The sequence below is a fragment of the Eutrigla gurnardus genome (genome assembly GCF_963514095.1).
Source record: "Eutrigla gurnardus genome assembly, chromosome: 20".
In the NCBI taxonomy this organism is placed as follows: Eukaryota; Metazoa; Chordata; class Actinopteri; order Perciformes; family Triglidae; genus Eutrigla; species Eutrigla gurnardus.
The window spans coordinates 15,485,310-15,512,432 of record NC_139931.1 but is presented as its reverse complement, the minus strand read 5'-3'; the positions used below and the strand labels follow the sequence as shown (position 1 = coordinate 15,512,432).

Below are 27,123 nucleotides of genomic sequence, written 5' to 3'. Positions count from 1 at the left end.
GTTAACGGCAATAAACCCATTTGTATGCAGAGAAATAGGCTTATTATAATTCCATAACTTCTGCTTTTACATGTATTCTAACAGAAGTAAGTGAAACTCAACACATTGGGTCTAATGAAAAAAATACAAAAGAGAGCGAAGTAGTTCTCTTTTATGTTTGGGTTGGTCCTGATTACGTCACTTACCGTAATACACCGGAAGCGTAGTCAGAGCCGGATTACCAGTTTCTGTCTAGTACATATCCATCCGCCAACATCTGTTAAAAATGTGTAGGCTTTCAAACGGAAGCAAAGTTAAATGTAATAGAGAATACGCAACGTTGACATGTGTCGTTTATGTAATGTAATATAACGTAAAATAAACGATGTTTGGGCGATGAAAAAACGTGTGTTTTTCTTCTTGCTCTGATTTAATTTATACAATCTGTTCAGTGGACCGTTAGGGGATCTATTTGTAGTATTTCCAGTAATAATGGATTTAAAGTACAGTATAGTTGAGTTGGTTTCACGTGTCTGCAATGGGTCTATGTCGTCAGTCGGCAGAAGACGAAATAAACCGTGTGGCGGATGAATACATCGGAAGTGGGATTTCCTCTTACCATATAAATACCGGGTCTAATTTTTACATTACCGGCATTTCGTGACCACTGCAGGTCGAGTTTTTAGTCGGTGGCCAAAACCACAGCGAAGGGTATTTATCTTTTTTATTTATACAGCTTGTTTACAGAATGCCTGGATATTCAGACAGAGACCGCGGCAGAGATAGAGACAGAGACAGAGGGTAAGTACCGTTTTTATCTCCCTTGTGTGATTCGAAGAAATGGCTGACGAGAGTCGTAACTAAGGAAAAAACGAATTCCAGGATTGAGCGTTCTTACTTTTTCAGTTAAAACGATAGCAGATTGTCCTGATTTAGTTTTTAATCGAGGCCCATCAATTGTATAAGCGGGCAGTTGGCTGGGTTTTCTTTGAACCGGTCGAGGCCCACGCGGGTGAACGCGGCCCGTTGTCTTTGGCTCAAGGCCTAGTTTGGCCTCGTGCCCCGGAACAGCGGCTTTGCGTTAGCTTCGGGGTAACGTTAGCTTAACACGGGGCCATACCTACGGTGTGTATCGTTGGGCCACATTGTAAAACACACTTCCCTGTATAATATAGGTTAGTTATCGATATTCGCCGGGCGGCTAACGTGTAACGTGTTGCTCCATCGCAGAGGAGCGTCGGCGCCGCTACAGCTGGCTAGTCGGCTTTTCGCCATGTGGCAGCGTGAATGCGGATACAAAATGCCGGCTGTTTTTTCCATTGTTCCTCTGCTGGTTGGAAACTATATGACGGTTGTGTAATTTCACAGATGACGCAGTTAGGATGGGCCTCAATTATTTTTTTTCAATTTGCCGTTGTTAACCTCTGTGGATGACTCGATCGGCCTCAGCCCGACTTTGTAAGTCACGTCTTAACTGTTATTCGCAGCTATGGCGGCGGTCCTCCTCGTTTTGGTGGAAACCGTGGCGGAGGAGGAGGAGGTGGAGGAAAATTCGGCAACCCCGGTGAACGGCTGCGGAAGAAACAATGGAACCTGGACGAGCTCCCAAAGTTTGAGAAGAACTTCTATCAGCAGCATCCAGACGTTGCCCGCAGGTCCCCGGTATGTAACCATGGAATGTTATGTAACGTTGACGCCGCGCAGAAATGTGCTCGCTGCTGCACGTGTTCCGGTTATGCAATCGGGTAGATCGCTGAACTTGCTTTATTCTCATCTTGCAGCAAGACGTTGAGAATTACAGGAGGGCCAAAGTCATTACATTTAAGGGGAGAGAATGCCCAAATCCTATTGCCAAGTTCCACGAGGCCAGCTTCCCATGTAAGTTTTAAATCATTTAAATGTATCTACAGTATGTATGAACATGTTGCGTCTTAATTAATTGTTGTCCTTCCTCCAGCTTATGTGATGGATGTAATCAACAAAATGAACTGGACTGATCCAACACCCATCCAGGCTCAAGGCTGGCCACTGGCTCTTAGTGGCAAGGACATGGTCGGCATTGCACAGACTGGTTCTGGCAAGACGCTTTCTGTGAGTTGCCTGTTCTCTGACAAAATATCACCATAATCTGCGCTGACCAGGCTAACCATAATAAATGAGACTCCAGAGCAGTGCAGATTTGGTTAACAAGATTGCATTTGTCTACTCTATTCAACTAACCGTTATCGTTTTTGCCTTGCAGTATTTGTTGCCTGCAATTGTGCACATCAACCACCAGCCATTCCTGGAACGTGGAGACGGACCCATTGTAAGTGAACACTGCGCAACATCATGCACACATGCTTATTCTGCCCAGTGGCTAGGAGAGTTTTGTAAAATGAATATCAAGGAGATCGCAGCAACACAGGCTAATGACTCTTAATCGGTGATGAAATAAACTGAAACTGTACTGTAGCCCCTATTTCTAAACGTAATGAATACTATAATCTCGTCACAATTTGTTTTCCCTTCTCCCGTGCTGGTTGCATGTTCTCTCTCCAGACTTTTTTAAAATAATTTTTTAGTTGCCAATACCTAGAAAAAAAGTTACCCATATGATGCACTGCAACAAATGATATGACATGTAATTTCCTGACGTATCCAACAATGGGAACTGAATAGAACTTGCCATGCATGTACTAAAGAGCCATAATTTCCCTCATGACAGTGCCTGGTGCTAGCCCCGACCCGTGAGCTGGCCCAGCAGGTGCAACAAGTGGCTGCAGAGTATGGCAGAGCTTCTCGCCTGAAGTCCACCTGTATCTACGGGGGAGCACCCAAGGGACCACAGATCCGTGATCTCGAAAGAGGTATTGTTGCGTTTTCCACCCCCCATTAAGCACTTTTGTTTGTCATGTTAAGTTTAGTTCTCAAAAAGACTCTTCCTTTGAAGGTGTGGAGATCTGTATCGCAACACCCGGAAGGCTCATTGACTTCCTCGAGGCAGGAAAGACCAACCTCCGCCGCTGCACCTATCTTGTGCTGGATGAAGCTGACAGAATGCTGGACATGGGCTTCGAGCCACAGATCAGGAAAATTGTCGACCAAATCAGAGTAAGATTTGATTTATTTGGAGGGCTATAAACTTGCTGTACTGGACTGCTTGTTGGATGTGTATTATGGGTGTTTGTTACTAATGTTGGTGTCTTTGCAGCCTGACCGCCAGACTTTGATGTGGAGTGCCACTTGGCCCAAAGAGGTTCGCCAGCTGGCAGAGGACTTCCTGAAGGAGTACGTCCAGATCAATGTTGGGGCGCTGCAGCTCAGTGCCAATCACAACATCCTGCAAATCGTGGATGTTTGCAATGATGGCGAGAAGGAGAACAAGTAAGTAGCGCGTCTGTGGCAGTACGTGGTGGTGAAGGGATATATTCATAATGATTTAGGTGAACGTAATGCTACACTTTTACTGACTTTTTTTTTTTTTCTCTCTCCAGACTCATACGTCTGCTTGAGGAGATCATGAGTGAGAAGGAGAATAAGACCATCATCTTTGTAGAGACGAAGAGACGTTGTGATGATCTCACCAGGAGGATGAGGAGGGATGGGTAGGTGTTGAGACTGATTCACAGCCTGGCTCCTTCTGTACTTATCATACTCTTGTTCGTGTATGGACATTGATTAACATTGAAACCTTCACTCCTGTTAGGTGGCCGGCTATGGGAATCCATGGAGATAAAAGTCAACAGGAAAGAGACTGGGTTCTTAATGGTAAGCATGCATCACCAGTAACACGCTTGTTAATCAGAGTTTTACAACTGGCAGAAAATGTTTCCATTGCCTGATTTTTAATTAAATCTTTTTATTTTTCAGAATTCAAATATGGAAAGGCTCCCATACTCATTGCTACAGATGTAGCCTCCAGAGGTCTAGGTCAGTATCTATGAAACGTTTTGTACTCTAATGCATTTCAAAAAGAAAGTGAATTTGCTTTCTTTAACTCTTGTGCTTCTTTCTGAGTTTCTCCCCTGACCTGAAGGCGCAGTCTGTATGGCAAGGCCTTGGCATGACAAGCCCAGGTCTCCAGAGGGGGAAGGAGGATTCTTGGAGGTGTCCTGACTGGCGAGGCACGGGTCTCCCAGTCAACCAGATATACAGAGGTGACCAGGCCCAAGTGCAGCATAACGCGCTGGCCTGCCTAAAAAGGGGGGCGAGTTGAGGGGCTGGCCACAGTTCCTCCCCCATACGCTCGTCTGTTCCCTGGCAATGGTTTCGACTGCTTCACACACCCAGGCTCCGTAACTATCCCAGCTCAAAGCCCAGCTACACTGTCTCCTATTGTCTTGCATGTATTTTGGGCACTGCATTGCAAGCTATTCGAGTCATTTTGGAAGGTGCTTTCTGTTGCGTAGACTCGTAAAGCATGGGTGGCGTTAACACTGCAGTTTCTAAACTTCTGTCGGAGGAGCAGTCCGTCAGATCGATCATACCATCACCTCCTGTAATCACATGGCTACTGGCGCTTTTGGTGACAGTGGAACATGCTAGTGGGACAAAATCCAAGCTCACACTCCTCCCTCGCCTGCGTTTACAAGTCATGTCGAGACCTGCCAACGAGAGACATTATGGTCAAGTGAACTCTGGGAAAATCTTGCCATGCCGAGAGTTGGGATGCCATGTTTTTGTAGGCATCCTGCAAATTGGTTCAGATCTACAGTTTCTTGGCAAGAGACACCGCAGTGTGAGCTTTATAGCAAGCATCTCGCAAGTGGGTGACAAAGGGACCTTGGTTAAGTGCTAGTTCAAGTACACTAGGAGTCAGTAGTGTGCATACAGCACTATTGTATAGTGGCACCTGTGGGTCACTTGAAAGTATGTGGGGCGTCTGCTGCAATGGGAATGGACTAGTGAATGCATACTCCAAATAATGGTAAGACTTCTGATCCCTTCTTTCCGCGGGTGGTTTGGCAGCGGTCGAAGAGGGGAGTTTTTTTTTCTTTTTTTTTTTACCCCAACTGGATTGGAAGCTAATGGAGTGTGCATCGTTTCTCTTTTCCCACAGTAGTCTCCCCGAGAAGTAATGTTTAGTTTTTGACTGTCTTTTGCAGCTTTGGATAAGCCAATCATTCCTACGTCATGACCTCACTAACTTGGCCTTTTTGTTTTTGATCTGGTTGTTGTGGTGGCTCTGGCGCACGTCTTTGTGTGCTGTCCTCCTTTTCCTTTATGCCACACCAACACAATCTTACAGATGTTGAAGATGTGAAATTTGTCATCAACTTTGACTACCCCAACAACTCTGAGGACTATATCCACCGCATTGGCAGAACGGCTCGTAGCCAAAAGACAGGCACGGCTTACACCTTCTTCACTCCGAACAACATGAGGCAGGCCAGTGACCTCATCTCTGTGCTCCGCGAGGCCAACCAGGCAATCAACCCAAAGCTCCTCCAAATGGCGGAAGACAGAGGAGGTAAATCTAATTGGTGAGATACAGAAACCGTGCTTTGATCTGCACCCACTCTTTTCTTTTCTGCTCCTTTCCTTTCATTTGTTCTGAGAAGTTAATGGGTTTAATTATTCATTTCTGTATCTCAAAACAATTTCCAGTTCAAATTTTGTGTTAAGACATGACTATTGCCCTGCCGCTTATGAGTCTGCTTTCCTCTCCAGGTCGTTCAAGGGGAGGCAGAGGTGGTGACTTTAGAGATGACCGTCGGGATAGGTTTTCCGGGAGACGTGATTTTGGCAGTTTTAGGGACCGGGATAATGGTAGAGGGTTTGACAACGGACCAAATAAAGCATTTGGCACAAATACGCAGAATGGAGGCTATGGGGGCAGCAACGGCAATGGCTTCAGTGGAGGCAGCTACAATGGTAATGGACAGTCCAACTTTAACAACCAAACTGGCGCCTTTGGAGGCCAGAACTTCCAGGCCCAACAGTTTGCTCTCAATAAGGGTGGCGCACAGACGGGTGCAAGCCACCCTGCGTTCCCCTTCCCCCAGCCACAGGCTCCCCAGCAGCAGCACCCTCCACCACTGGTGCCGTACTCCATGCCTCCCCAGTTCTCTCAGTAAATGCACCATACACTTGAAAGAAGTAATTTATTGCTTTTTTTTGTCTCGTTGAGTTATACACTTATTACAGAATTTTTGTATTTACACAACAGGGTTTCAAACAACCTCAGCCTCAAGATCTGCAGTTCAGCAGTTAGTGTTGCAGTTTTTTTTTTTTTTTTTTTTTTTCCTATTTAATTTGTTACATTCCCTCTGTAATATTTAGTTATGTTTTGTACTAGGTAATTACAAATGTATTGGTTTTTCATGTGTATCCTTGAAAGTGATGTTAAGCTCCTAACTTGGAAGTGCACTGCATGATCTTTCAAATAAAATTCAAAAAGAAACTTCAGTTGTTGTGCTTTTTTTACTCTTGAAAAAATAACTTACCTTTTCTGTCCACCAGGTGTCATATTTACCAAACATACCCAAGTAAAGATTTAGTCAGTATGGCAGCCTGAACAGTAGTCTGTGCAGTGTATCATATTACAACTTTGAAATCCGCAGCTGCAGAACTGCTGCTTTTGATGTTGTGAAAACAAATGTAGCAAAAATGTAAAATCTGATCTCCTCCCCATCCAATGTTTCTCTTCAAGCTCACGTCCCAGAAGCAGACGGTAACGTGTTCCTGACGGTCATGATCACACACTGCAGAGATGACATGGTCTCTTGGCATGGCCGTGGTTTTGTTTTTTGGATGCAGAGTTCTCAAAACATCTTATCGGTTGAACTAAAAGCAGTCTTGAGGACTCTTGGTTTTTGGAATTGACCGTTTTTGCTCAATGATTCACATGAGATGATAACCCCCCCATGCCAGTTCTTTTTATTTTTTAATAACCTTTTGCAGGTTGAGCACTACTCTAGAGGGCTACTGACATCTTCACCTGATTGCCATTTTGTTCTTGATGAGTGGTTGTTTTTTTTTTTTTTAAATGAGCATTAAGAAATGGGAAATTTACCTTAATAGAAAAGAAGACGTTAAAACCGGATCATTGCAGATGATGATGGCCCTGGTTGGGTAAAGGAATTAGACGGTATTATATGAAACCTGATGAGAAAAACCGTGATGCAGTTTATAGTTTCAAAGCAGATATTCTGCTGCCAAACATTTAAAAAATGTATTTACTAATTATGATTAATCTGATATTTGCATTCCCAGTGATATGCTTATATATAGCAGAAAATGGAGGGGACCTGAACCCTTTGGTAGTTATGCATTTGCTAAAGAAAAACTGCTGCTCCTCCTTGAACATATATAACCAGATAGTGAATTGTGTTCACAGGTCAAAGCTAGAGTTTCTAGATTAGACGGCTCGGTGAACACTACCTGCTCTGGGTGCGGCTGATGTAAATTGCTTTGTGCATATTTCCAGCACCTGGAAGTATGTGTGGAACGCTCTCTGTGTAAATACTAAAGTGTTCGAGTTTCATGAGTCAATTCCTTCTTCTCCATCCAGATATGTGACGGCCACACCCTGCTGTTGATGTAACACTTGCATTAAAAAAAGGAACATGTCGAGTTTGTGTAAACTTCGTTTGTTCTCAGGGAACTATGTAGTGTAATAAAGCAGCCACGGTGGCGATCGGAGGTGGACAAACTGAGTTTATCTCACATTGCACAATGTGGAATTTAAACAGGTGGGCTGTGGTTGAAGTCCAGGGTGGACCAGGAACATGGAGACCTGTACCATAAGATGACAACCCCTTTAGTTAATGAAGCCTGTTGGATCAGAAAAGTTCATTCCAATCTAGTCTTTTTGGATTATTTGTTAGACAGATTACATTGTATGTGCGTTTCATGTTATTGTGTCCAACACACAACGTCCGTACTTACATAAATGATAATTAAACATTTTCACTTTCTGGTCTCGTCCTGGAATAATGTGCACTAAGTAGGAATGTCGGTTAATAGTTAAAGCTGCAGTTTCTGACATTTGGCCCCTTTGGGGGCAGCGTAAATACGTTGTGACTATAACATTGACTTCTAAGTTTACGTCAGACCGTTTAGCAGACAGTTGCACATGTCCACATCCAGAATATACGCAGCAGTGTCGTCATTCATCTAGAGCATGGGTGCATGAACAGACAACGGGCCCCTAAAGCGACAGACATGGAAAAGGGCCCGACATCCCCTACGTAGGAGCAAGACACGAACTCTGTGATGGCTCTTCTTTTGTTTGGGTTGCTTTGCATCGCCACGTAAGTATTATGTCTCATTTTGTCTCTCTTTGTTGCCATCTTGCTTTGTCTCTTTTTGCAGTTGCTTTGGTTCTTCCTGTTTGTGGTCATAGTCACTCTCTCTGGTTGGTACGTGTTCGTCTGAGTGACATTTAGTATTTGAAGGCCAGAGGGGTCCCTGACGCTTTGAGAACCTGGGCCCGCTGAGTAATCCATCCATTATGTGGAGTCAGACTAGTCTGACCGGATGAGCTAATGGCAGGTCATTCTACTTCTCATAACTGATGACCGAAACAATGAGCTGAAAGTGTCTATGAAGCTCCTTAAAGCTGCAGATTCAAGCCTCGGTTCTCCGTATAGCTTCATCGCCACAGATGTTATGGTCAAATGTAACGAAAGTTCTGCCTTGGACAAAGGTCACGGTCAACCTGTGTCTTGTTGCCTCCTCATTCATCCCCACTCTCTACCTCTGGGCTCCTTTCCTTTCACGCCTCCCTCTCCCCTCAGGGATGTGTGTGTTGCTGTGTGTAGTGACTGCTGGGTGTGCGTCGGACACACCCACTGCAAGCATGAGACGGGCGGCATGCCGAGCCGTTTCCTTCCCACTGAGGAGCAAAGAAGTCACATTGTTCCAGAGGTGCCACACTACTGTGCATATTTGTGTTTTGTGCTGACAATAATACAAACTGTCACACAATCACACACACACACACACACACACACACACACACACACACACACACACACACACAAACCCTTTACATTAAATATATGCATGCAGTTTTACATGCTTATCTTTGTTATCAGTTTTTTTCTTTCTTTTTGGCTGCAGGTGACGTTTGCATTCTTCACTCTGGACTTTGACTTGTGTATCACAGAGGTAATTTCACAGGGTGTGTGTGTGTGTGTGTGTGTGTGTGTGTGTGTGTGTGTGTGTGTGTGTGTGTGTCCGATACCTACTGATAATCAGAAACTAATGCTCTCTGTCACTCAGGTCCCGTCAGGTGTAACAATCCAAGATAATTATAATAATTCAACTAATTAATCAATCAGCTCTGCTGCAATTGCCAGACTGATGTAAACGTTTAGAAAAACAAGTCCAACCTTTTTATAGTTACGACTGTTCCACTAGGTCACCTTTCCAGTGTTACAACTTGAACGATGACTGCACCTTGCTCTTCTGAATACGGGCAAATCTTAAATCATTAAGATTTAATTTTCCTTTTATTCATACTCCCTATGTAGCATCAAATAGTGACGTGGGACGCAAACAAAATCTAGATTTGCTGTCGGGTATAAATGTACAATAAGAAAAACGAGTTCTGCTGCATTCCTCCATGATCATACGTGTGGAAACATGGAGCTGATAACAGAGCAGATCGGTGCAGATTACTGTAAGAAACTTAACTTGTGAGAGAAGTGTGATATCAAGACCATAATGAGGTGCTTTCAGAGGTCGTGACCTGTTTCCTGATCACGCTTCTATTTCTCTATCTAACACTAGAATCAACTCCATGAAAGAAAAGCTCAGAGGAGCAGAGCGACGAGCGTGGAACAGGTCCGCCCGGTCTGCTTCCACTGACGACACACCTGCCGGCCTGGGAGGAGCTGAGACAGGTGGACGCTCCTTAACTGGGAGGGAGTCGTCGCGGGAGACGAGAGGAAAGAGGAGAGGAGAGAGGGTGAGGTTGGAAGAAACAAACTCGGACTCCGATTACGACAAACGTCTCCAAGATGTCGAACATAAAGGATTACAGTTCTGTAAAGATCAGCAAGTGAGTTCCTCTCTCTCTCTCTCTCTCTCACTATGTGTGTGTGTGTGTGTGTGTGTGTGTGTGTGTGTGTGTGTCAGGCTCCCCGGTCTTATGTTACCCTCCCTTGTGTTGTGTTGAAGGGCTCGCCTGCTTCATGTTGCACACAGGCAGTTTGTTTTTCTACCACAATCCCGGCGTTTCTGTTTGCACAGTGTTTTATTTTTCCACACCGCGGCGGTCAGGTGCCAAATGAAGACAACGATCTGGATCTTGAAATATATAAACAAATGTTTGCCTTTCATTCATTCTCAAACAGAGCGCTGTAGGAGAACCAGGAGCTCCTTTGACACATGTCTCAGTCTGTTTACTCTCATAACACCACGGTGTTTGGAAGTTTTACAGGCCGACTGGACTTGATGGAGTGTCTTCTCATCTGTCTCCTTGTCTTTGCTTAAGGGGTGCATCGTTAAATTTGATCCCAGGCTGTAGCCGCTGCTCATTAAGCTGATAGGTCAACACTTGAATGTCCTTATTGTCATTGCTTTATAGTGCCGTTGTTTGAGTACAGGATGGACTTCACTACACATGGCATGACACATACGTGGACTTCCAGAGAGTTTTAAAATTGTGCAACCTCCAGTCCGCTCTTGTCAAAGTGACTAAGCAGGTGTTGGTCTCCCGTGGGTGCAGCATGTCACCCAGGGGGAACACATACTGCTGCACAATGCTGCACCCGAGGCTTGAGATTGTGACTGACAGAGGAGGGAGTGGCAGGGCAGGGTCTCTCTCTCCGCCGCCGGGTCTGTTAGTCTTCATTAGAACACAGTGACAGTCTATAACTCATATACATATTATTCATGCTATTCATAATTCTCTGAGCAAAGAATCAACTGCAGCCGAGAGGAGAAAACATTCAGATCCTCCACTTATGTCAAAAAACAAAAAAACGAATAGGTATCAAATATCACAGTAGAAAGTCCGTCATTGAAAATGCTACTTCAATAAAAGTATGTAAATATACTTACAGTATTGCTGTAGAGGTACTCCCCCAGTGAGTCTTACAGCTGATAATAAAGGTCTATTGTGTGGTTGGGTTTCTATTCCTCGCGTGTTAATGTTTGAGCAGCTCTTCACTGTGGAAGTTGGTTGAGGTGGAGCACATTTTGAACTACTTAATTACAGATTAATCTCCTGACTGATTGATCGATTGATTGTTTGGTTTGTAAAAGCACCCGTCACAATTACCCAGAGGCCAAAGTGGCACCATCACAATGCTGCTTTTGTCCCTTGAATGAGTACAGACCTCAATGTCACAACATTTATTTAAATAATTAAAAGGAATGGAAGCAAATCTTCGCATTTAAGAAGCTGGAATCATGATTTCTCTAAAAAAAAAAAAACATATTTTCTGCTGATTTACTTATTATTTCAGCTCTTATGTACTCTTGGGTTGTTGAGCAAAATTTTTTTGAAAATTAAATCTTACAAAAGAACCTACAACTAATAGTATGTGTCATAGATAGAGAATACTAGAAGTACCTCAGATTTGTACTTAACATTGACTAAGTGAACGTAGTTACATTCCAGCAGTGGGAGTAATAAAAAGAAGGTACTGCATAAAGTAGTCCACTCCTAGTACTGCACCTCCTCCGAGCCATAATGTCTGACTACACCTGCCATAACCCTGCTGGAAAGAAAAGAATGATAACCTGATAAGAGATGGTGTGACGACATTCCTGAGCTCCGATGGGGGGACAACCCCCCTCTTCTACCACGCGTCCCCTGGATCCTGATGATCCGGGTGTGTCACCATAAATAGTTGGCTTTCATATCACAGTGAAGGAGGAATGAACAAATAGAACACAAACAGGTCTGTGGAGCTCGGTTCATGAGTGACATGCCAGTGAAGGATGGCGTTGAGCAGGTGAAGGAATCTTCTTTGTTCGTGCTCTCGAGGGTTTCCTGTTCACACCTCAACTCCAGAGGGAAAATAACGAGTTCAGCAGCACTTTCAATACGATCACAGACATTTATTACCATTTACTCCACTTCATTGATTTGAGAGCGATAGTTATTTTGAACTTTGAACTCCTCAGGATTCAGAATGATGTCACGGGTTTGAAGGATTCTAACCATCCTCTCTGTGTTTGTAGGAGTCAGGCCAACGACCTGGCGGTGGTGATCGCTCGCATGCAGTCGAAGGCCGACCAAGTAGAGAAGAATGTTCTAGGAACAGAGGAGCTGCTGACCCTGGTAAGAAGTCAGCTTACGCCAGCGCCACGCAAATACGTCAACAGCGGTTTGATTTGATTGCTGAAAGTGTTCTCCCCTCCTCCCTGTAGGACACGGAGCGTGATGGGAAGAAGCTGCCGCTGATCCACCAGAAGGTGAATGCAGAGAACCTGGCGCAGGCTGAAGGGCTGCTGAAGGACCTCTTCATGGACGTGGACAAGGCCAAGAGGCTGCAGCACCCGCAGGCCAAAGAGATAGAGAGAGAGTGAGTTTATCTTGTTATACACACACACACACACACACACACACACACACACACACACACACACACAGAGGCATGCAAACCAACAGACACGCCTTAAACTCAATACTTCGCATGCCATCAAGATCTGCCACAAAGTGTCACATCCACATTCCCTTCTAATGTTCTCCACCCATCTGCTCACCCATTCATCCTCCACCTCTTTCAGTGTGAAAAACCTCCACGACCGCTGGGTGAAGGACTGTGCCACCTACAGGGAACTGTACGCCCAGCCACTGGTTCTGGATCCCCAACCAAAAATCGGCTGGGGTCCTCTGCTGGACGAAAAACTGGTTGGTTCAAAGCTTTCAAGGGTTTTAGAAGTGAAACAACTTCAGGATTGGTGAAAAGTCACAGTTTTGTAATGCTGGTTATTTACAGAAACAGCTAAAGGACGACGGGTACGGCCCCAACCTGACCGATGTAGAGAAGCAGATAGCGGCACACAACATTCTGAACCAGGAGATCGAGGCCTACAGCCCCCAGCTGAAGCCCAGCACCACCACCTCACAGGTAACAGCAGCAAACAGGTGCCGTCACACCGGCACGCTCGCTGCAGGAGACTTACCTGGTTCCTCTTTGTCTTTGTCCCCAGGAGCAGTACGCCATCCTCAAAGAGAAATATGCTCAACTCTACGTGAGTGTTTTTGCACTTGGTGTGTGTGATTGGTGTGGTTTGAAGTCAGGGTTGTGTATTTGTAACGTGCATGCTTGTGCTGTTGCAGGAGAGCTCCCAGCAGAGACGCAAACACCTGGCCTCCCTGTACGAGTACGTGCAGAGCTGCAGTAAGGAACTGGTCTACCTGTCAGGCCAGCAGGAGAGGATCCTCCAGAGGGACTGGAGTGATCGCATGGTCGACCCCCGAGGCGTCCGCATGGAGTACGAGGTGATCCTCTCAGTTGGAACCGACCCGGCTGGCGTAACCAGTGTGGTAGAAACCACGGAGCTACTTGTCATGTCTTCCACATCCCTCTTCATGTTGTTTCTCTTTACGTGCAGAAATTCAAAAACAACGGGCTGCTGGCGCACGAGAGTGAGATCAACAAGCTGCAGGAGGAAGGAGATCGTCTGATTGACATGAAACACCCGGGCAGCTTAACCGTAAAGGTTCGTCTGTCGGCTGCTTCTCATAGTGACCAACATGGTGGTATGACACAGGATTTATAATGAGCTAATGATTCTAAGCATTAAATGGGGTGGTTGTTCTCGTCAGGCCCACAGAGATAGTGTGCAGGCTGAATGGCAGTCCTTCCTCAACCTGTGTCTGGCGCAGGAATGCCACTTGGACAACGTCGAAGTCTACAAGAAGGTAGAGAGCCTCTGACAGCATGACTGACTGGGACAACATGTCCTCTACTAAATCCACCAGCTCATTATAAAGTGACTGTTTGTCCAACGCAGTTCCAGCTGGACGCGGAGACGTTGTCCGACTCCCTGGAGAGGCTGAACTCCGCCATGGACCCCAGATCTCTGGGCGATAAGAGCAACCCTGAGGTCCTGTTGGTGCTGGAGGTACAACGGTGTTTTCTAACGTCAGGGTTTAGTATTCAAACTGGTCCAAACACTGAAACAAAGTCATTCTCTGCGTGTGACGAGTGTCTGCTATTATCATGACCCATTATATTATTTTAACAATCCTTTTCAAAATATCGCTGGAGTATTTTTTTCAGCTGTAAGAAATGTTATAAATTGCTCATAAACATACGTAAATCTAAGGATTTACACTTTTATCTTTCACTCGAATCAAAAGTCAGTTTTATACATCCAACCTCAGAGTTTGTTCTGTCATAATGATGTCCGTGTGCTGTGAGGGTGTGAACTGTGAGTTTTCAAGTTTTTGCCACATTGTTCAAGTTCTTCGTGTCCGATGTTGACTTAGTGTTGACGTATTTGTTTAGTCTTTGAGGTCTCTGGGGTCTGTTTGCTGAGTTATCCAACGTGTTTGAGCCAAACATGTAAAACTTCAAAGAAATGTTCTAATGGTGTAAAAACAATTCTTAGTAAAAAGTAGAAGTTCAGAGTGACTTTTTATCTACATTATTATTAAATGCAAACTGCAGTAGAGTGTGTCTACCCACAATGCACTCTGTCAACCACTGAATCAGCCAACAGTAACCCTCCTAATGTAACTTGTCAGTGTTCAACTCACATACACAGATAAAAAAAATATAGAGGCAATAATAAATCATAATAAATAATGACAAAACAAAACAAGTTTCTATTGACTGAAAGGCTGGAGCCTGAGCTTGTCATGACACCTACACTTTACATTCATTATTTTGTACAGTTCCTTCAATTCATACACTTAAAAGTAGGAAACAAAATATGTTAAATATCTAAAAAGTCTCAAACTAAAATTCATATTAACACCGGTGTTCATACCTAATTTCCATTTAAATTTACTTTTTAAATGTTCTCAACAGTATATTGAGACAATATCAATATACAGCACGCTATTTGGCATATCAAATCTTAAATGCAAAAATGTTATATATTGTAACCATTTTATAAAAGTAATGTTTTTCATTTTACAAAATAAATGCTACCTAAAAATTACAATTATATATATATATACATAACATTGCTTTTAAATGTTTTTAGTGTCTTTTAATCTTTGCTAATGTCGAACCTCTGGTTCCTCTCAGGCTTCCAAACAGCCACCAATCTGCTTTAAACCTGCTCAGCAAAATCTCTTCTGCCCGATTAGATAGTGAAGTCGTGCTAAAGTTCAGGACGCTTCACATTATATCTTCGTTTGTTAACGTTGCTTCCGTTGTTATTGGACAATACCCTCAGGGAGATGAACCAGCAGTGAAGAGGAACGAGCAGCGTCTGGCGTCCCTCAGGGAACTCAGCAGCGGCGTCGTGCCTCTGAAGTTGCGTCGAACGAGGCCCGTCCATCCCACCAGTGCCGTGTCCCTGTGTGACTGGGCCGACAAAGAGGTGGGTGGTGATCATCTCCAGGCTTTGATGTAAAAACCTAATTCTATATGACAGGAAATGATGTCTTCATCATCTTCTCTGTCTGCTTCAGGACACAGTGAGGCGTGGTGAGGCGCTAAACCTCAAGTCCAACTCTCATAATACAAACTGGGAGCTGGAGGGCAGCAGTGGGAAGACCAGAACCCTCCCCGGGGCTTGTTTTATGGTCCCACCACCTGATGCTGAGGCACTGGAGAAAGTAAACAGGTGAAGAGTGCAAACTCACAACAAACAGTATGTTTGTATACAAAACCTGTATGGATGTCAATGAGACATTGTGTGTCTGTGTGTTCAGTCTGGACAGAGATCTGAAGGAGCTAAAGAGCCGGAGATCTGCACTCATGAACGCCTTGAGGAGCCCCACGTTGGAGGTGGTCCGCCCTCAGAAGGCAGGTGAGAACAGGACCGCATTTTTTTTTTATACGGCTATAAGAACATGGAAGAGACTTTGGTTGGAGATCTGCTCTGATCTAACTTCTCATTGTAGATTGAATGTATTTGCTCCTCCTCAGCTGCTGTTCAAAGTGCTCCAGAGGATCCCAGAGCCGCAGAGCTGGCCAGTGATCTAGACCGGATCAATAGAGCCCTGGAACGGAGCGAAAAAGAGATCCTGAGTCGACTCAGAGCCCCGCTAGACAACCGTAACCCCACACAGGACCTGGCACGCAGGCTGGAAGAGCACCAGGTGAACATTATGCTTTAATAATACATGTTTCATTATTTATTTTCCAAATGTAATTCTCAACATGTTCACGTGTTGCTGCTCCTCCGCTCTGAGCAGATAGACTTTAGACCTTTTAGACCTTTCCACAATCTGCTTAGCCATTAAAGAAGAAGAGTTAGAGAAAAAAGCCATAACCTGTCTTGTCACAATTAATTTGATTTAATTAACTCTGGATATACGAGTAATAATTGAATACTTGTAATGTGTTTATGTTTATTCCGATGAAGTGTGTGGGCATCAATAGGCTGTTGATCTACAGTGGAGATGATTGGCTTTGCTAGTAGCTTTAGCTAGTAGTTAAATCTGGAACTTAGCATCATTTCTCTGTTTTTGTATTTTTGTACATGGGCCCTGATATAAATAAGGTAAATAAACCAAGACTAAACATGTCTGTCTACTTGTGATCAGTAACACGTTGTGACTTGTCCTCCAGAAATCTGCACAGACGGTGAGAAAGCTGGAGTCTGAGAAGTCTGCGATCCAGAGAGAGATGGAGCCGATTCTGGCCAGGAAGCCCCTGGGACCCAGTGGCTCTACGCTGCCCCTCAAACTCAGCGATGCCAACAACAAGCTTGATGACATTAACACCCTCCTTGATCTTTATAATAAAAAGTAAGAAGACTTTCCTTTTTAATCTGATCAATCTAATCCATTTTTGAACATCTTCTGATGGGTTTTTCATTATTGCCTCCTGTGTTTCTTCCCCCTCAACCAGAGCTACAGCCTCCATGTTCCTGGAGAAGCAGAAGCAGAATGTGGACGGCATCGTGTCTGGGTTTGAGGAGAAGCTAGCTAAAGATGGCGTCATTCTTGATCAACCCAACGTCCTCCAGAATCAAAACCAGCAGCTGCAGGTGTTGTACTTTATAATGCTGTTGAAATGTGGCTTTTTGGGAGGGAGGGGCAGGAGCTCAAACAGAGCGTTTCAGAGAGAGGGTGAGAAGAGCTGCTGCAGCACAGCCAGGATGTTCAAATAAAGCACCTTTCTGAGCATTATGTACATAGATATACGTATAATAGATCCAAACCTGTAGTTTTCTTTATTTCTGTTCCTTCCTCTGATCCCAAACAGCTCATGCGCGGCGATGTCGCCTCAAACAAGGATGAGTTGAATAAATTAGGCAGAGACTTGGACCTGACAGGGCAAGCATGCAGTTCCTTGCAGCAGAGTTTCAACGAATACTGTCCGGACATCCGCCGCCAGGAGAATGAGGCGAAACAACTCAGGGCTCGTTACATGAATGTCAACAATCAGCTCCAGGAAAGGTGAGTAAAACCACATTCAGGCTTTGCTGTTTTTTTTAAATAATGTATTTAAAAATGGAAGCATTGCATTAATGATGTTTGTAATATTTTGCTTCAGGTCCGGTCTCTTACAGAAAGCAATGAGTAAAAACCAAGATTTCCAGAACGCTGTTCAGTCACTGGACTTCTTCTTGGTTAATTTGCCCAATAATGCGATCAAGCCTACAGATGATGTGTTGCAGATAACAGCCAAGCAGAACTCTCAGAAGGTGAGTGGAAGTATTTTGTTCCCTACATTAACATGTCCACAGCTTCTATGTACAAACTGACTCAAGTCTGTGTGGATCACTCTTGTTTAGAAAGTGATGGAGGACATCGAGAGGAAATCTGAGGATCTAGACCGAGTCAAATTTCTTTCCCGGGATCTGCAGAGCGTTTTGAATGTGAGTCCAGAGAATGTGATTATTCTCATTTGAAGTTGATTAGATATGCACGTCCATGTACCTAATCCATCAAACTTTAAAATGATTTGCTTTCAGGAGTATGGCTCTAAATCAAACACTTACCGTGGTACTCTGAATGATGGCGAGGATTATTGTGACGATGATGATGAAGATGATGATGAACCAGTCCTTAAAAAACGTCAAACTACTTTGGCTAAGGCAGTGCAGAGAAAGGTACACTTATAGACAACCACTTAAAGAAAACTAAGAACTCATGACAATTCTCTACCCGTTCACTCTGTCATCTTCTATTTCTAATGTTGCCCTTTGCTTCTACTACAGGAGCAAAATATACTGAACCTTTTTGCTGAGGTGTCTGCAGAAAACAACCAGCGACTCAGTCAATTGGAGACGACGAGGAACATGAAGGCCAGGGTACGATATCATGGAATCAATACAACATAAAAGCACAGAAGTAATTATAGAATAATTCCCACTGTTTCTTACCCAACATGACCATCTTCTTTGTTATTTCATTCATGTGCAGAATGAAGAGAAAGTTAGTCAGGTGGTGTTCAACCAGCAGATGCAGATGCAGAGTCAGATGAAGGACCAGGAGGAGAGTAGTGGTCTGAAAAGGGAATTAAATGAGGAGGTTGAGAGGCGCTTACATGCTGAAAAAGACCTGGAAACATACCGTAGGAGGTTTGTGTCTCTGAAGAGTAGGAGAGGAGTGGAGAGGTTGGAGGAGAAGGAGGTGGTTCAGTACTACCGTGAGCCCAAACTGGAGATAGAACTAAAGTCCCTGAAGAATCGCATCCAGGATGAAGCAGTGAAGAGGACGAAAACCCATTCAGAGTTGGAAATTATACAAGAGAGGATTATCAAAGTAGAATTGCAGCTGATGAAAATTGAACCAAAACTGGTGACCAAGGTGCTGACTGAATACGAGAGAGACCCACAGCTTGACAAAGAAGCCGCCAAGATCAGAGAAGAAATGCGCAGGATACGACTGGAGCTCCAAACAAGAGATACTGAGGCAGTTCATGTGAAAACCGAGCTCACGGTCCTGTCCCAGCAGAAACAGAAGATCAGGGAGAAGGTTGTGAAAAAAGAAGTGGTGACGATTGAAAAGGATCCGGAGATGCTGAAGGCTGTTCTCACGTTCCAGAATGACATCTCGGAGGAGGAACACAGGTGCAAGTTGCTCAACGACAGCATTTTTAGCACGAGGAGCCAGATAAACACACTGGAGAGAATCATTCCCAGCATCCAACCCAAGATAGTCACCAAGGTGGTGAAGCAAGTACAGCAAGATCCAGACACACTGGATGAGTCTAAGAAAATACGCGTAGCCTTGGAGGAGGAGCAAGAGGAGAATACTATCCTGATGAAGGACCTGACCACCTTTCAGCTACGTTATAGTGAAGTGGACAAGCTCAGGCCTAAAGTAGAGATCAAGGAGATCGTCAATGAGATCTACAGAGTTGATCCTGAGACAGAACTGGAGCTGGTGCGTCTGAAGAAAGAGCTGCAGGATTCCAGCCGTAACCGCGCAGACGTGGAGAAAGACATCAAGACGCTAATGACCACTCTCATCACCCTGCGTGCCCAGAAACCCAAAGTGGAGTACAAGGAGACGACCCAGGAGGTGATCAAAGAAGAAAAGAGCCCAGAGGTCACCAGGGAATTGCAAAGGCTGAACAACCAAGTCGCCCGTTTGCTAGTCAACTATGATACCACCCTGGAGCTGCTGACCCACCTACGTAGAGAAAGGGACGAGCTGAAACTTGAAAAATCCAAGGTGGAGACCAAGCTCATCAACAAAGAGCTCATCAAATATGAGAATGATCCACTTCTTGAGAAAGAGGCTGACAGACTTCGGAGGAATGTAAGAGATGAGACTCAACAACGGCGCACTGTGGAGGAGTGTCTCTTTGACCTCCAGAACCAATACATCATCCTCGAAAGGCAAAAGCCGGAGGAAAAGATTGTCATGCAGGAGGTGGTGCGTCTTCAGAAGGACCCCAAGCAGATGGTTGAGCACGAGAAGTTGAACAAGAACCTGGACGATGAAATGAAAAGTCGCCGGAAGCTTGAATTAGAGGTCAGACAGCTCAGAGCCCTGATCCAAGACAAAGAGAGTACCCTGGCTCACATGGACGATCGTCAGAAGAGGATTCAAGTAGAAGTGGAGCTCAGGCAGATCAAATCTCGCATTCTTGAACTTGAAAACTCTCCATCACCTGTTGAGGAGAAGATTGTAATCGAGGAGGTCCTGAAAGTGGAGAGGGATCCTCAGCTGGAAAAACTTACTGATGGTATACGTGTTGACTTTGAGACTGAGGCCACCAATATCAGTCGTCTAGAGAGAGAAATCCGCAACCTGAGGGTCAAGTTGGAACTTCTGCAAAAGGAGAAGTCACTCGAGAAGGTTGTTTACAGAGAAGTCGTTCGTGTAGAGAAAGACCCGGTGCTGGAGGCTGAAAGGGAACGTCTAAGAGAGCTCGTAACGCAGGAGAGAAACCTCCGGAGGGACCAGGAAGATAACACTCAGAACATCCAAATCAAAATTGCTCACATGGTGTCATCGAAGACTATGTCTTCTCAGGAGGAGACCACTTACATCGCCAACAGAGATGCTCTGCAGAGAGAGAAGGAGGATATGCTCAGACAGCTCAAACTGCTTGAGTCCCAAAGAATGAACATCAGCCTAACCTTCCAGCAACAGTCCAAGCTGATGAGCGAGAGAAACCAGATTGTACGGCAGAGAAGTCTTAAGACCACCTCTGAAATGCAACGGCTGGAGAAGGAAATCCTCAATGAAAAAGACAAGGCACATCAGAGAGAGGCACTTATCATAGAGCTGCAGAACAACATCCAGAAAGAGGAGCACTCTGAAACCCACACCAGGGAGACAAATCTTTCCACGAGGATCACCATCATGGATCCAGAAACTGGCAGAGACATGTCTCCCTATGATGCCTTTATGCAGGGGCTAATTGATCGCAACCACTACATTCAACTATCGGAGTTGGAGTGTGACTGGGAGGAAATCACTTCCACCGGTCCAGATGGCGATACAACAATTCTGCAGGATTGCAAAAGTGGGAAGCAGTACTCTGTCAAGGATGCTCTGAGCAGTGGTCGCTTGACCCAGTATGATGTGTCTCGCTACAAGGATGGGAAAATGTCCATTTCTGAGTTTGCCCTCCTTGTTGTCGGGGAAATCAGAACGCCTGTCGTTCCTCCAATAATTTCTCCAAGATCACCCACCAAACCCTCCCTAACCTCTCCCTTGAACTCCATGCCAAACTCCCTGAGGTCCTCCTACCCCAGCCTCAACTCTCACCACAATGGCAGTATGAACAACCTCAGTGCCTCTGCCGGTGATGAGTATTTCCCCATCTCTGGTATCTTAGACACCACCACCGAAAGCCGCATGTCTGTGCGAAGTGCCCTGACCCGCAAACTCATTGATGCCGACACGGCGCTGAAGCTGCTGGAGGCACAAGCCGCCTCTGGAGGAATCGTTGACCTCTCTAAGAAGGACAAACTGTCTGTCCACAAGGCAGCTGAGCGCGGCCTCATTGACTCAAGTGACATGTACAAGCTTCTGAATGCCCAGAAAGCCTTCACTGGAGTCGAGGACCCCACCACCAAAGACCGTCTGGCAGTGGGACAGGCTGCAATGAAAGGGTATATTCCTCAAGAAAATGCCAAGAGGTACATGGAGGCGCAGTACCTGACCGGTGGGTTTGTGAATCCCGCGAAACCAGGCCGCCTCACTCTCGAAGAAGCTCTTGCCAGTAATATTATTGACAGCGCAACAGTAGAGGAGCTGCGAGTGGAGGCTTCCCACACAAAAGGGCTGATAGATCCCATCACTAAAGAGAAGATATCATACAAGCAGGCGATGGATCGGTGTAAGAGAGACACCAGTACGGGGCTCCTGCTGCTTCCTGCAGCCTCCACTGATGCCGGAAACGCCCCATCATACTCAAACTATCGATTCAGTTCCTCCTACAACAGAATCTAGATGACATGAACTTTAAGATGTTTTTGTTCTAGTGTGTATGTGATAACGCTAACTGATCCACGTAAAGATAAAAAGGAAAATTTCTTATATTCATACATTTTTTTGAAAACACTGGAAAAAAACTAAACATTTTTGGTAAAAACTGTAAATGTGGATCTACTTTTTTCAGTGCTATTTTGGTCTGCTGTTGAAATGAGGGTAATGCATGTTTTATATAGTATGTTTTTTCAGCACACTCAGGCTAAATCCTTCTTTAGTGCTTATTAAACTCCACATGTCTCACATTCATTTTTCTGTCTTGTTATTTTACATATTAACAGTTGAATCACCAGAACATGCATGTCACTCGGATCATCAAATTTTAGCCATGCTAACAACAGCTACACTTTGTTTTTAGTGCTAATTAACAAGCTACCATAATAACTTCCTAACTGTTGATAATGGTAAACATTGTACCTGCTAAAATTCCACGTTAGCATGCTGATGTTAGCATGCTGATGTTAGCATGCTGATGTTAGCGTGCTGATTCTTGCTATAAATATCCATATGACGTGTCTTCCCATTTCTAGAAATAACTTGCTCCACATGACGGTGAATCATCGACTATATCTAATACTTAAATAGCTGTATTTAATATAGAATGCTTGTAAAGCCCGGCGAGTCGTGCTGGGAATGATGGATTAAGGATACAGATTAAATATGACTCGAGCATGTAGTGAGTTATGGTTAACAAGGTCAAAGTCACGGGTCAACATGGATGAGACACGTGTCTATTAAAAGCTAAAACATTAGGACTTGGAACGAGGTCTAAAAGGTCTAAAAGGTCTAAAATCCCCTTTTCCTGGCATGGGTAAAAAGGTGGTATATGTTGGGAAATTGCCTGAAAGATCCCATCGGACCTGACAGTGGAGTTTATAAATGGTGTTGAGGTGGGAATACGTATGAGGCCTCTCTGATGGGATGTCTGCCTGCCAGATTACCTGCCCGATGACTGTAAGGATTTTGTGGGATTACAGCACATGAGCCTGTCTGGAGGCTGAAGTGGCCCCTGATGGTTGCGTCATCTCACTAAAGGTAGTTGTAGAAGTACAAATAGCCGACTGTCTTTTCTTGCTTTATTGTTTTTTTGTTGTTGTATTTTTCCCAGCAAAGTGAAGGCTGGAATCAAACTCTGGATTCTCCCGTTTCTATACATGGCATACCGATCTAAATGCATGTGTGATGACTGCTTTGCTAAACAGCCCAGAATACGACAGCGTCACACACAAGAGCCCCATTTGCACTGACTGGACCATTGCCTGAGTGATGATAATTGGCGGCTACTTTTTGTTTGGCTCAATCATTATTGTCGTAATACTAGACTGCAGTGCTGATGGTTTGAACCCTGACAATGAGCATTTGTACATTTGTCCCTTCACTCTGTCTGTAGATGACGATGGTGAAGCCTGCCCTGCAATCATGCCAACAACATATCAATTAGCATTTTAAGCACTCTTCTTCAGCGTATTATCCCCTCTTCATAAAGCAATGTCAGGCACAGTGACGATATTCAGAGATAAAAAAGAAAATATGTTGCCTGGTCAGCCTGGTGCTTTATTTGTGCTGTTGGAAATTGATCATCAATACACCATTAGAACAAAATGATGAACCATAAGGATCAATCAGACAATCATACACTAAAATTGGATCCATTGAGGCTTGAATCATTCTGCAGATTTCTGTCTGTAACTTTATTCCCCATCGCCAAAATGAACTTCCACTAAGTCCACCTGACCCGTGAGATTTACAAAATAAAACTTTACCTGAGTCCATTTAGATTCCTGAGAGAAAATGGGATATTGGTGATTTTATGCATATTATTTAGGTGTTCTGATCAAATGTCAACTTGCATCACAATGACCTCATACTTCAGGAATGTCACATCTCTAGTGGTCTTGGGTTATTTTTGGTTATTTCCCTGTTTTATTTTGTAAGTCCCCTGCCTCTTGTTTGACTTCCTGTCTGTGTGGGTTTCCCACCTGTATGTCATTGGTCCCGTCAGCCGTGCTTTGTTTCCACCAATCCGTTTTCAGCCTGCCCGCATGTCTTGTCTGATTAGGTTCGTCTACCTTTATCCTTTGTCTTCCCAGCATGCCGTAGTCCATGTTCATGGTTGTGTTCCCCAGTGTGTTCCGGTTTCAGTCCCTTTTGGTATCTTTTTTGCCTTTGCACTTTTTTTTTGTTAGTTTCACCTGCCCTCCCCTTCTTTGCATTTGTGTCCTCTTGTATTGACAGCTGCACAATGCGTGTAAATGTAGTGAATCAGTAGCACTGATCTGGTGCTGCCGTTGTTACTTAGTGACCTCAGCAACATGAAAAACAATAACAGTTTAGATTTCACTGTCACTTGGTAGGCTTATTGGCTTATCAGGGGATTATTCCTTGTTTCCTGGGGAAACAATGCATACTTTGGGTGTTCGGGATGATATTAGTTGCTGGTAATATGGAAAATGTGTTTCCAAGACTTTATGAATCTTTACTCTGCTAACTCTGAGCTGATACTAACTGGAGTTCAGATTCATTTATTTAAAGTTGACCACTAAATCTGCCCTTCAGAGGAGCGGGAGAGCTGCTCAGCCGGCACGTTAGTGGATTACATGGTGACTGTGTCATGGATTAAAGCTCCATTCAAGAGCATAAGGCTTCCTGCTGGCTGGCCTCCAGAGGTGATGTTGTACTAACCCTACAGAATAACCTTTACATATAAGTGATAGTTAATGAAGTACTCAAGGGAATGTTTGATTAGATAAACTTGCCATTCGGTGCATGTGCAATATAATCTAAATATATTTTGGGTCAGACAAACTCAAAATCATATTTTTTTTCATCGTAAAAAACAAACATTTTATTGAAATTGTAGTACTGTGACAGAAACAATTTTTGAAGATACAATACAAAACATGGATGCAGACTAATGGATGAATGCGACCCCTTCTATCCTCCCACATTTACAGCAGCTAATAGAGCTGGAGGAGCTGTGACGTCAATGTAACTCCAGTTACTGAGTCAACACACTACTCTACTTCCCCCACGTGTAAGTGATAAACAGGATAGAGTCTAACAACCAGCATCACATAGTTCATTCCCCATGTTTATTGTACACAATGAGATCATTTCACATGAGATAGATTCAGTATGAGATTAGAGGAAGGGGCTCCGACCACTCAAACTGAGAGGAAGAAACAAAAATCTTAAATTAAATGACAACCTGTGCAGATATCTCAGTGGCAGACATCACCACGTCATAAGCCGACATGCTCGTCAGTCTTTGTCAGCGGCAGGGTCAGGGGATGCTGCGGGAAGCGGATCGCCTCGCTGTTGCGCCGCATGTACGCGTGGCCGCTGATCGGGTACCACATCTCCGTGAAGGTCAGGTTGGCCACGGTGATGGCGCAGCGGCCCAGCACCTTGAAGCCCGACTTGTGGTAGAAAGGGACGAGGAAGTCCTCGCACATGAGCACCGCTCGGCGCACGTTGGGCAGGCAGCGGAGGTACTGCAGGTAGCGCCACATCAGGATGGGACCTTTGCCCTGCTGCCGGAAGGTGCGATGCACCGCCAGGACGTGGATGTGGACCGTGGACCCGCGGGGCTTGTGGAGAGTCAGCGCGTCCTGGAGCAGAGTGGTAACAGATCATTATTACAGATCATACATGTGTGTAGATACGATGTATGAATGATGAATGGGAAGGCGTCTTACTGTGTTGAGTCTGTCCTTGTCCCAGAGAGAACCGATGATGAAAGCCACCAGCCGGCCCTCCTCGATCCAGCCCATGGACAGCTCCGGACACAGGGTGAGGAAATGACGCACCTCATCCAGGTGGAGGGGACAATCACCTGACACCGAGATGAATGCTGAGAGAGAGAGAGAGAGAGAGAGAGAGAGAGAGAGAGAGAGAGAGAGAGAGAGAGAGAGAGAGAGAGAGAGAGAGAGAGAGAGAGAGAGAGAGAGAGAGAGAGATGGTTTGGCACTACTTTAATGCGCGCTGCACGTCGAATCCAGTTTTAATATCTCAAACACTTTTACGCAAATCCCCCTATCGACGTGACGCTTCCTTCCCCCTCAGTTAAACTTCAGCAGAGCGCAGGCAGTGACGGAGAGACAAGTCACTTACCTTCTCGCTCGATTTCAAAGACGCTTATGGCATCTTGCGTGTTGAGCGGTCGGAATTCGCTTGCGGGAAGCGTGTGTCTCCTTTGGATGCCCGGGGAGATGGAAGGCGTTGGCTGCATTGGTTTGATGAATGGCTGCGCGCCAACAACGGACATCATAGGACTTTACGCTCTCTCTCTCCTCCGCCCAGCAAAAAAACCTTCTCCTTCTCCCCCGCTGAGCAGGATCACCTCTGTCGGGTCCTGCGACGAGAACAGGAGGGTTTGTGTCCGTATTTATAGGACCGCTTTCCCCGGCTGTCATCCACCAGCTCATTTGCATTTGAATATTTGAATGCATGAATGAAGGTCACAATGTGCGGCAATTTACTCAACCCTGCAATTAACTGCGTCTGTTGTTGTTTTTGTCTGACCGATAATAACAAATAGGAGTATTTATAGCAGGTTTGCCACGCATATCAGCCCAGAGGCGGTTAAAAGTTTTGGTAAAGTGTCACCAAAATGCTTACATGTAATTGGTCAGTGCAGTATCCTGGATAAAATGTGCATCTGTGTATTTCTCTTCCATCATTGTGTTCTGTGATAGAGAGACACTTACCGGAGGATGCTGAGCTGTTTGTTGCCTCTGACTGACCTGCTCTCCTTTCTCCGTCTCCGTCTGACCTGCTCCGCCACATGCGTCTCTCTTCATTATGAAGTGATTATTACTATGAGTCACATGATGAGGATTATAGGCCGACACAAGTTGTTCCCGCAACTCGGCGCATTACCGTCACTTCATCTCCTCTCTGACACACAGAGCGCAACAGGTTCATTTCGCTGAGAAAGGGATCAGTTATCAGTGATTGGTCAAACGTTTTTTCTTCTTCAGCTGGTGGACTTTGTTGATCTTAGTTGCATCATTTTATTATTATCCTCCGATTGCAATGATTTACATGTGTTCATCAGTTGTGAGCGCATATCCCTAATTAAACAAAATCCCACACGTTTTTAAATATTATCAGACATTATTTAACACATTAGGATTGCATTGATTGGATTGGATAGATAACACATG

The 27,123-nt window shown here is 44.7% G+C and overlaps 3 protein-coding genes across 4 annotated transcripts; 2 read left to right on the top strand and 1 right to left on the bottom strand.

Moving 5' to 3' along the window:
• Positions 1–623: 623 nt before the first annotated feature.
• Positions 624–6,362, top strand: ddx5 (DEAD (Asp-Glu-Ala-Asp) box helicase 5). Of its 2 annotated transcripts, none has more exons than XM_084037888.1 (13): positions 624–780; positions 1,467–1,641; positions 1,761–1,857; positions 1,937–2,070; positions 2,222–2,287; positions 2,687–2,828; positions 2,912–3,072; positions 3,173–3,345; positions 3,456–3,566; positions 3,668–3,729; positions 3,832–3,891; positions 5,210–5,431; positions 5,632–6,362. In XM_084037888.1, the coding sequence occupies exons 1-13, from the start codon at positions 728–730 to the stop codon at positions 6,036–6,038; spliced, it is 1,863 nt and encodes a 620-aa protein (XP_083894014.1). In that variant the 5' UTR covers positions 624–727; the 3' UTR covers positions 6,039–6,362. The 2 variants fall into 2 exon arrangements, with proteins under 2 accessions (XP_083894014.1, XP_083894015.1); XM_084037889.1 differs by having other exon boundaries at positions 5,210–5,444; positions 5,632–5,818.
• Positions 6,363–9,817: 3,455 nt separating this feature from the next.
• On the top strand, positions 9,818–22,200 carry evplb (envoplakin b). Its single transcript, XM_084037296.1, has 22 exons — positions 9,818–9,970; positions 12,103–12,202; positions 12,292–12,446; positions 12,652–12,775; positions 12,864–12,995; positions 13,078–13,119; positions 13,208–13,369; positions 13,483–13,590; positions 13,697–13,792; positions 13,885–13,995; positions 15,280–15,426; positions 15,518–15,672; positions 15,761–15,858; positions 15,978–16,150; positions 16,623–16,801; positions 16,905–17,043; positions 17,262–17,455; positions 17,553–17,703; positions 17,794–17,877; positions 17,974–18,111; positions 18,220–18,312; positions 18,425–22,200. Exons 1-22 carry the CDS (start codon positions 9,930–9,932, stop codon positions 21,914–21,916), a joined length of 6,114 nt encoding a protein of 2,037 aa, XP_083893422.1. The 5' UTR covers positions 9,818–9,929; the 3' UTR covers positions 21,917–22,200.
• A 2,632-nt stretch (positions 22,201–24,832) lies between these two features.
• On the bottom strand, positions 24,833–26,776 carry LOC311030960 (serotonin N-acetyltransferase-like). The gene is made up of 4 exons (XM_084037021.1): positions 26,665–26,776; positions 26,069–26,309; positions 25,654–25,808; positions 24,833–25,566 (listed from the first exon to the last, which is right to left on the bottom strand). The coding sequence occupies exons 2-4, from the start codon at positions 26,223–26,225 to the stop codon at positions 25,198–25,200; spliced, it is 681 nt and encodes a 226-aa protein (XP_083893147.1). The 5' UTR covers positions 26,226–26,309; positions 26,665–26,776; the 3' UTR covers positions 24,833–25,197.
• Between the last annotated feature and the right edge of the window lie 347 nt (positions 26,777–27,123).

Coding starts and splice junctions, on each gene's coding strand:
- LOC311030960 (XM_084037021.1), bottom strand. CDS start 26,225: ATGATGTCCGTTGTTGGCGCGCAGCCATTCATCAAACCAATGCAGCCA. Junction 25,809..26,068: donor CTTTGAAATCGAGCGAGAAG/GTAAGTGACTTG, acceptor TCTCTCTCTCAG/CATTCATCTCGGTGTCAGGT. Junction 25,567..25,653: donor ACAAGGACAGACTCAACACA/GTAAGACGCCTT, acceptor ACTCTGCTCCAG/GACGCGCTGACTCTCCACAA.
- evplb (XM_084037296.1), top strand. CDS start 9,930: ATGTCGAACATAAAGGATTACAGTTCTGTAAAGATCAGCAA. Junction 9,971..12,102: donor AGTTCTGTAAAGATCAGCAA/GTGAGTTCCTCT, acceptor CTGTGTTTGTAG/GAGTCAGGCCAACGACCTGG. Junction 15,673..15,760: donor GCACTGGAGAAAGTAAACAG/GTGAAGAGTGCA, acceptor CTGTGTGTTCAG/TCTGGACAGAGATCTGAAGG.
- ddx5 (XM_084037888.1), top strand. CDS start 728: ATGCCTGGATATTCAGACAGAGACCGCGGCAGAGATAGAGACAGAGAC. Junction 3,346..3,455: donor GATGGCGAGAAGGAGAACAA/GTAAGTAGCGCG, acceptor TTCTCTCTCCAG/ACTCATACGTCTGCTTGAGG. Junction 3,567..3,667: donor AGGAGGATGAGGAGGGATGG/GTAGGTGTTGAG, acceptor CACTCCTGTTAG/GTGGCCGGCTATGGGAATCC.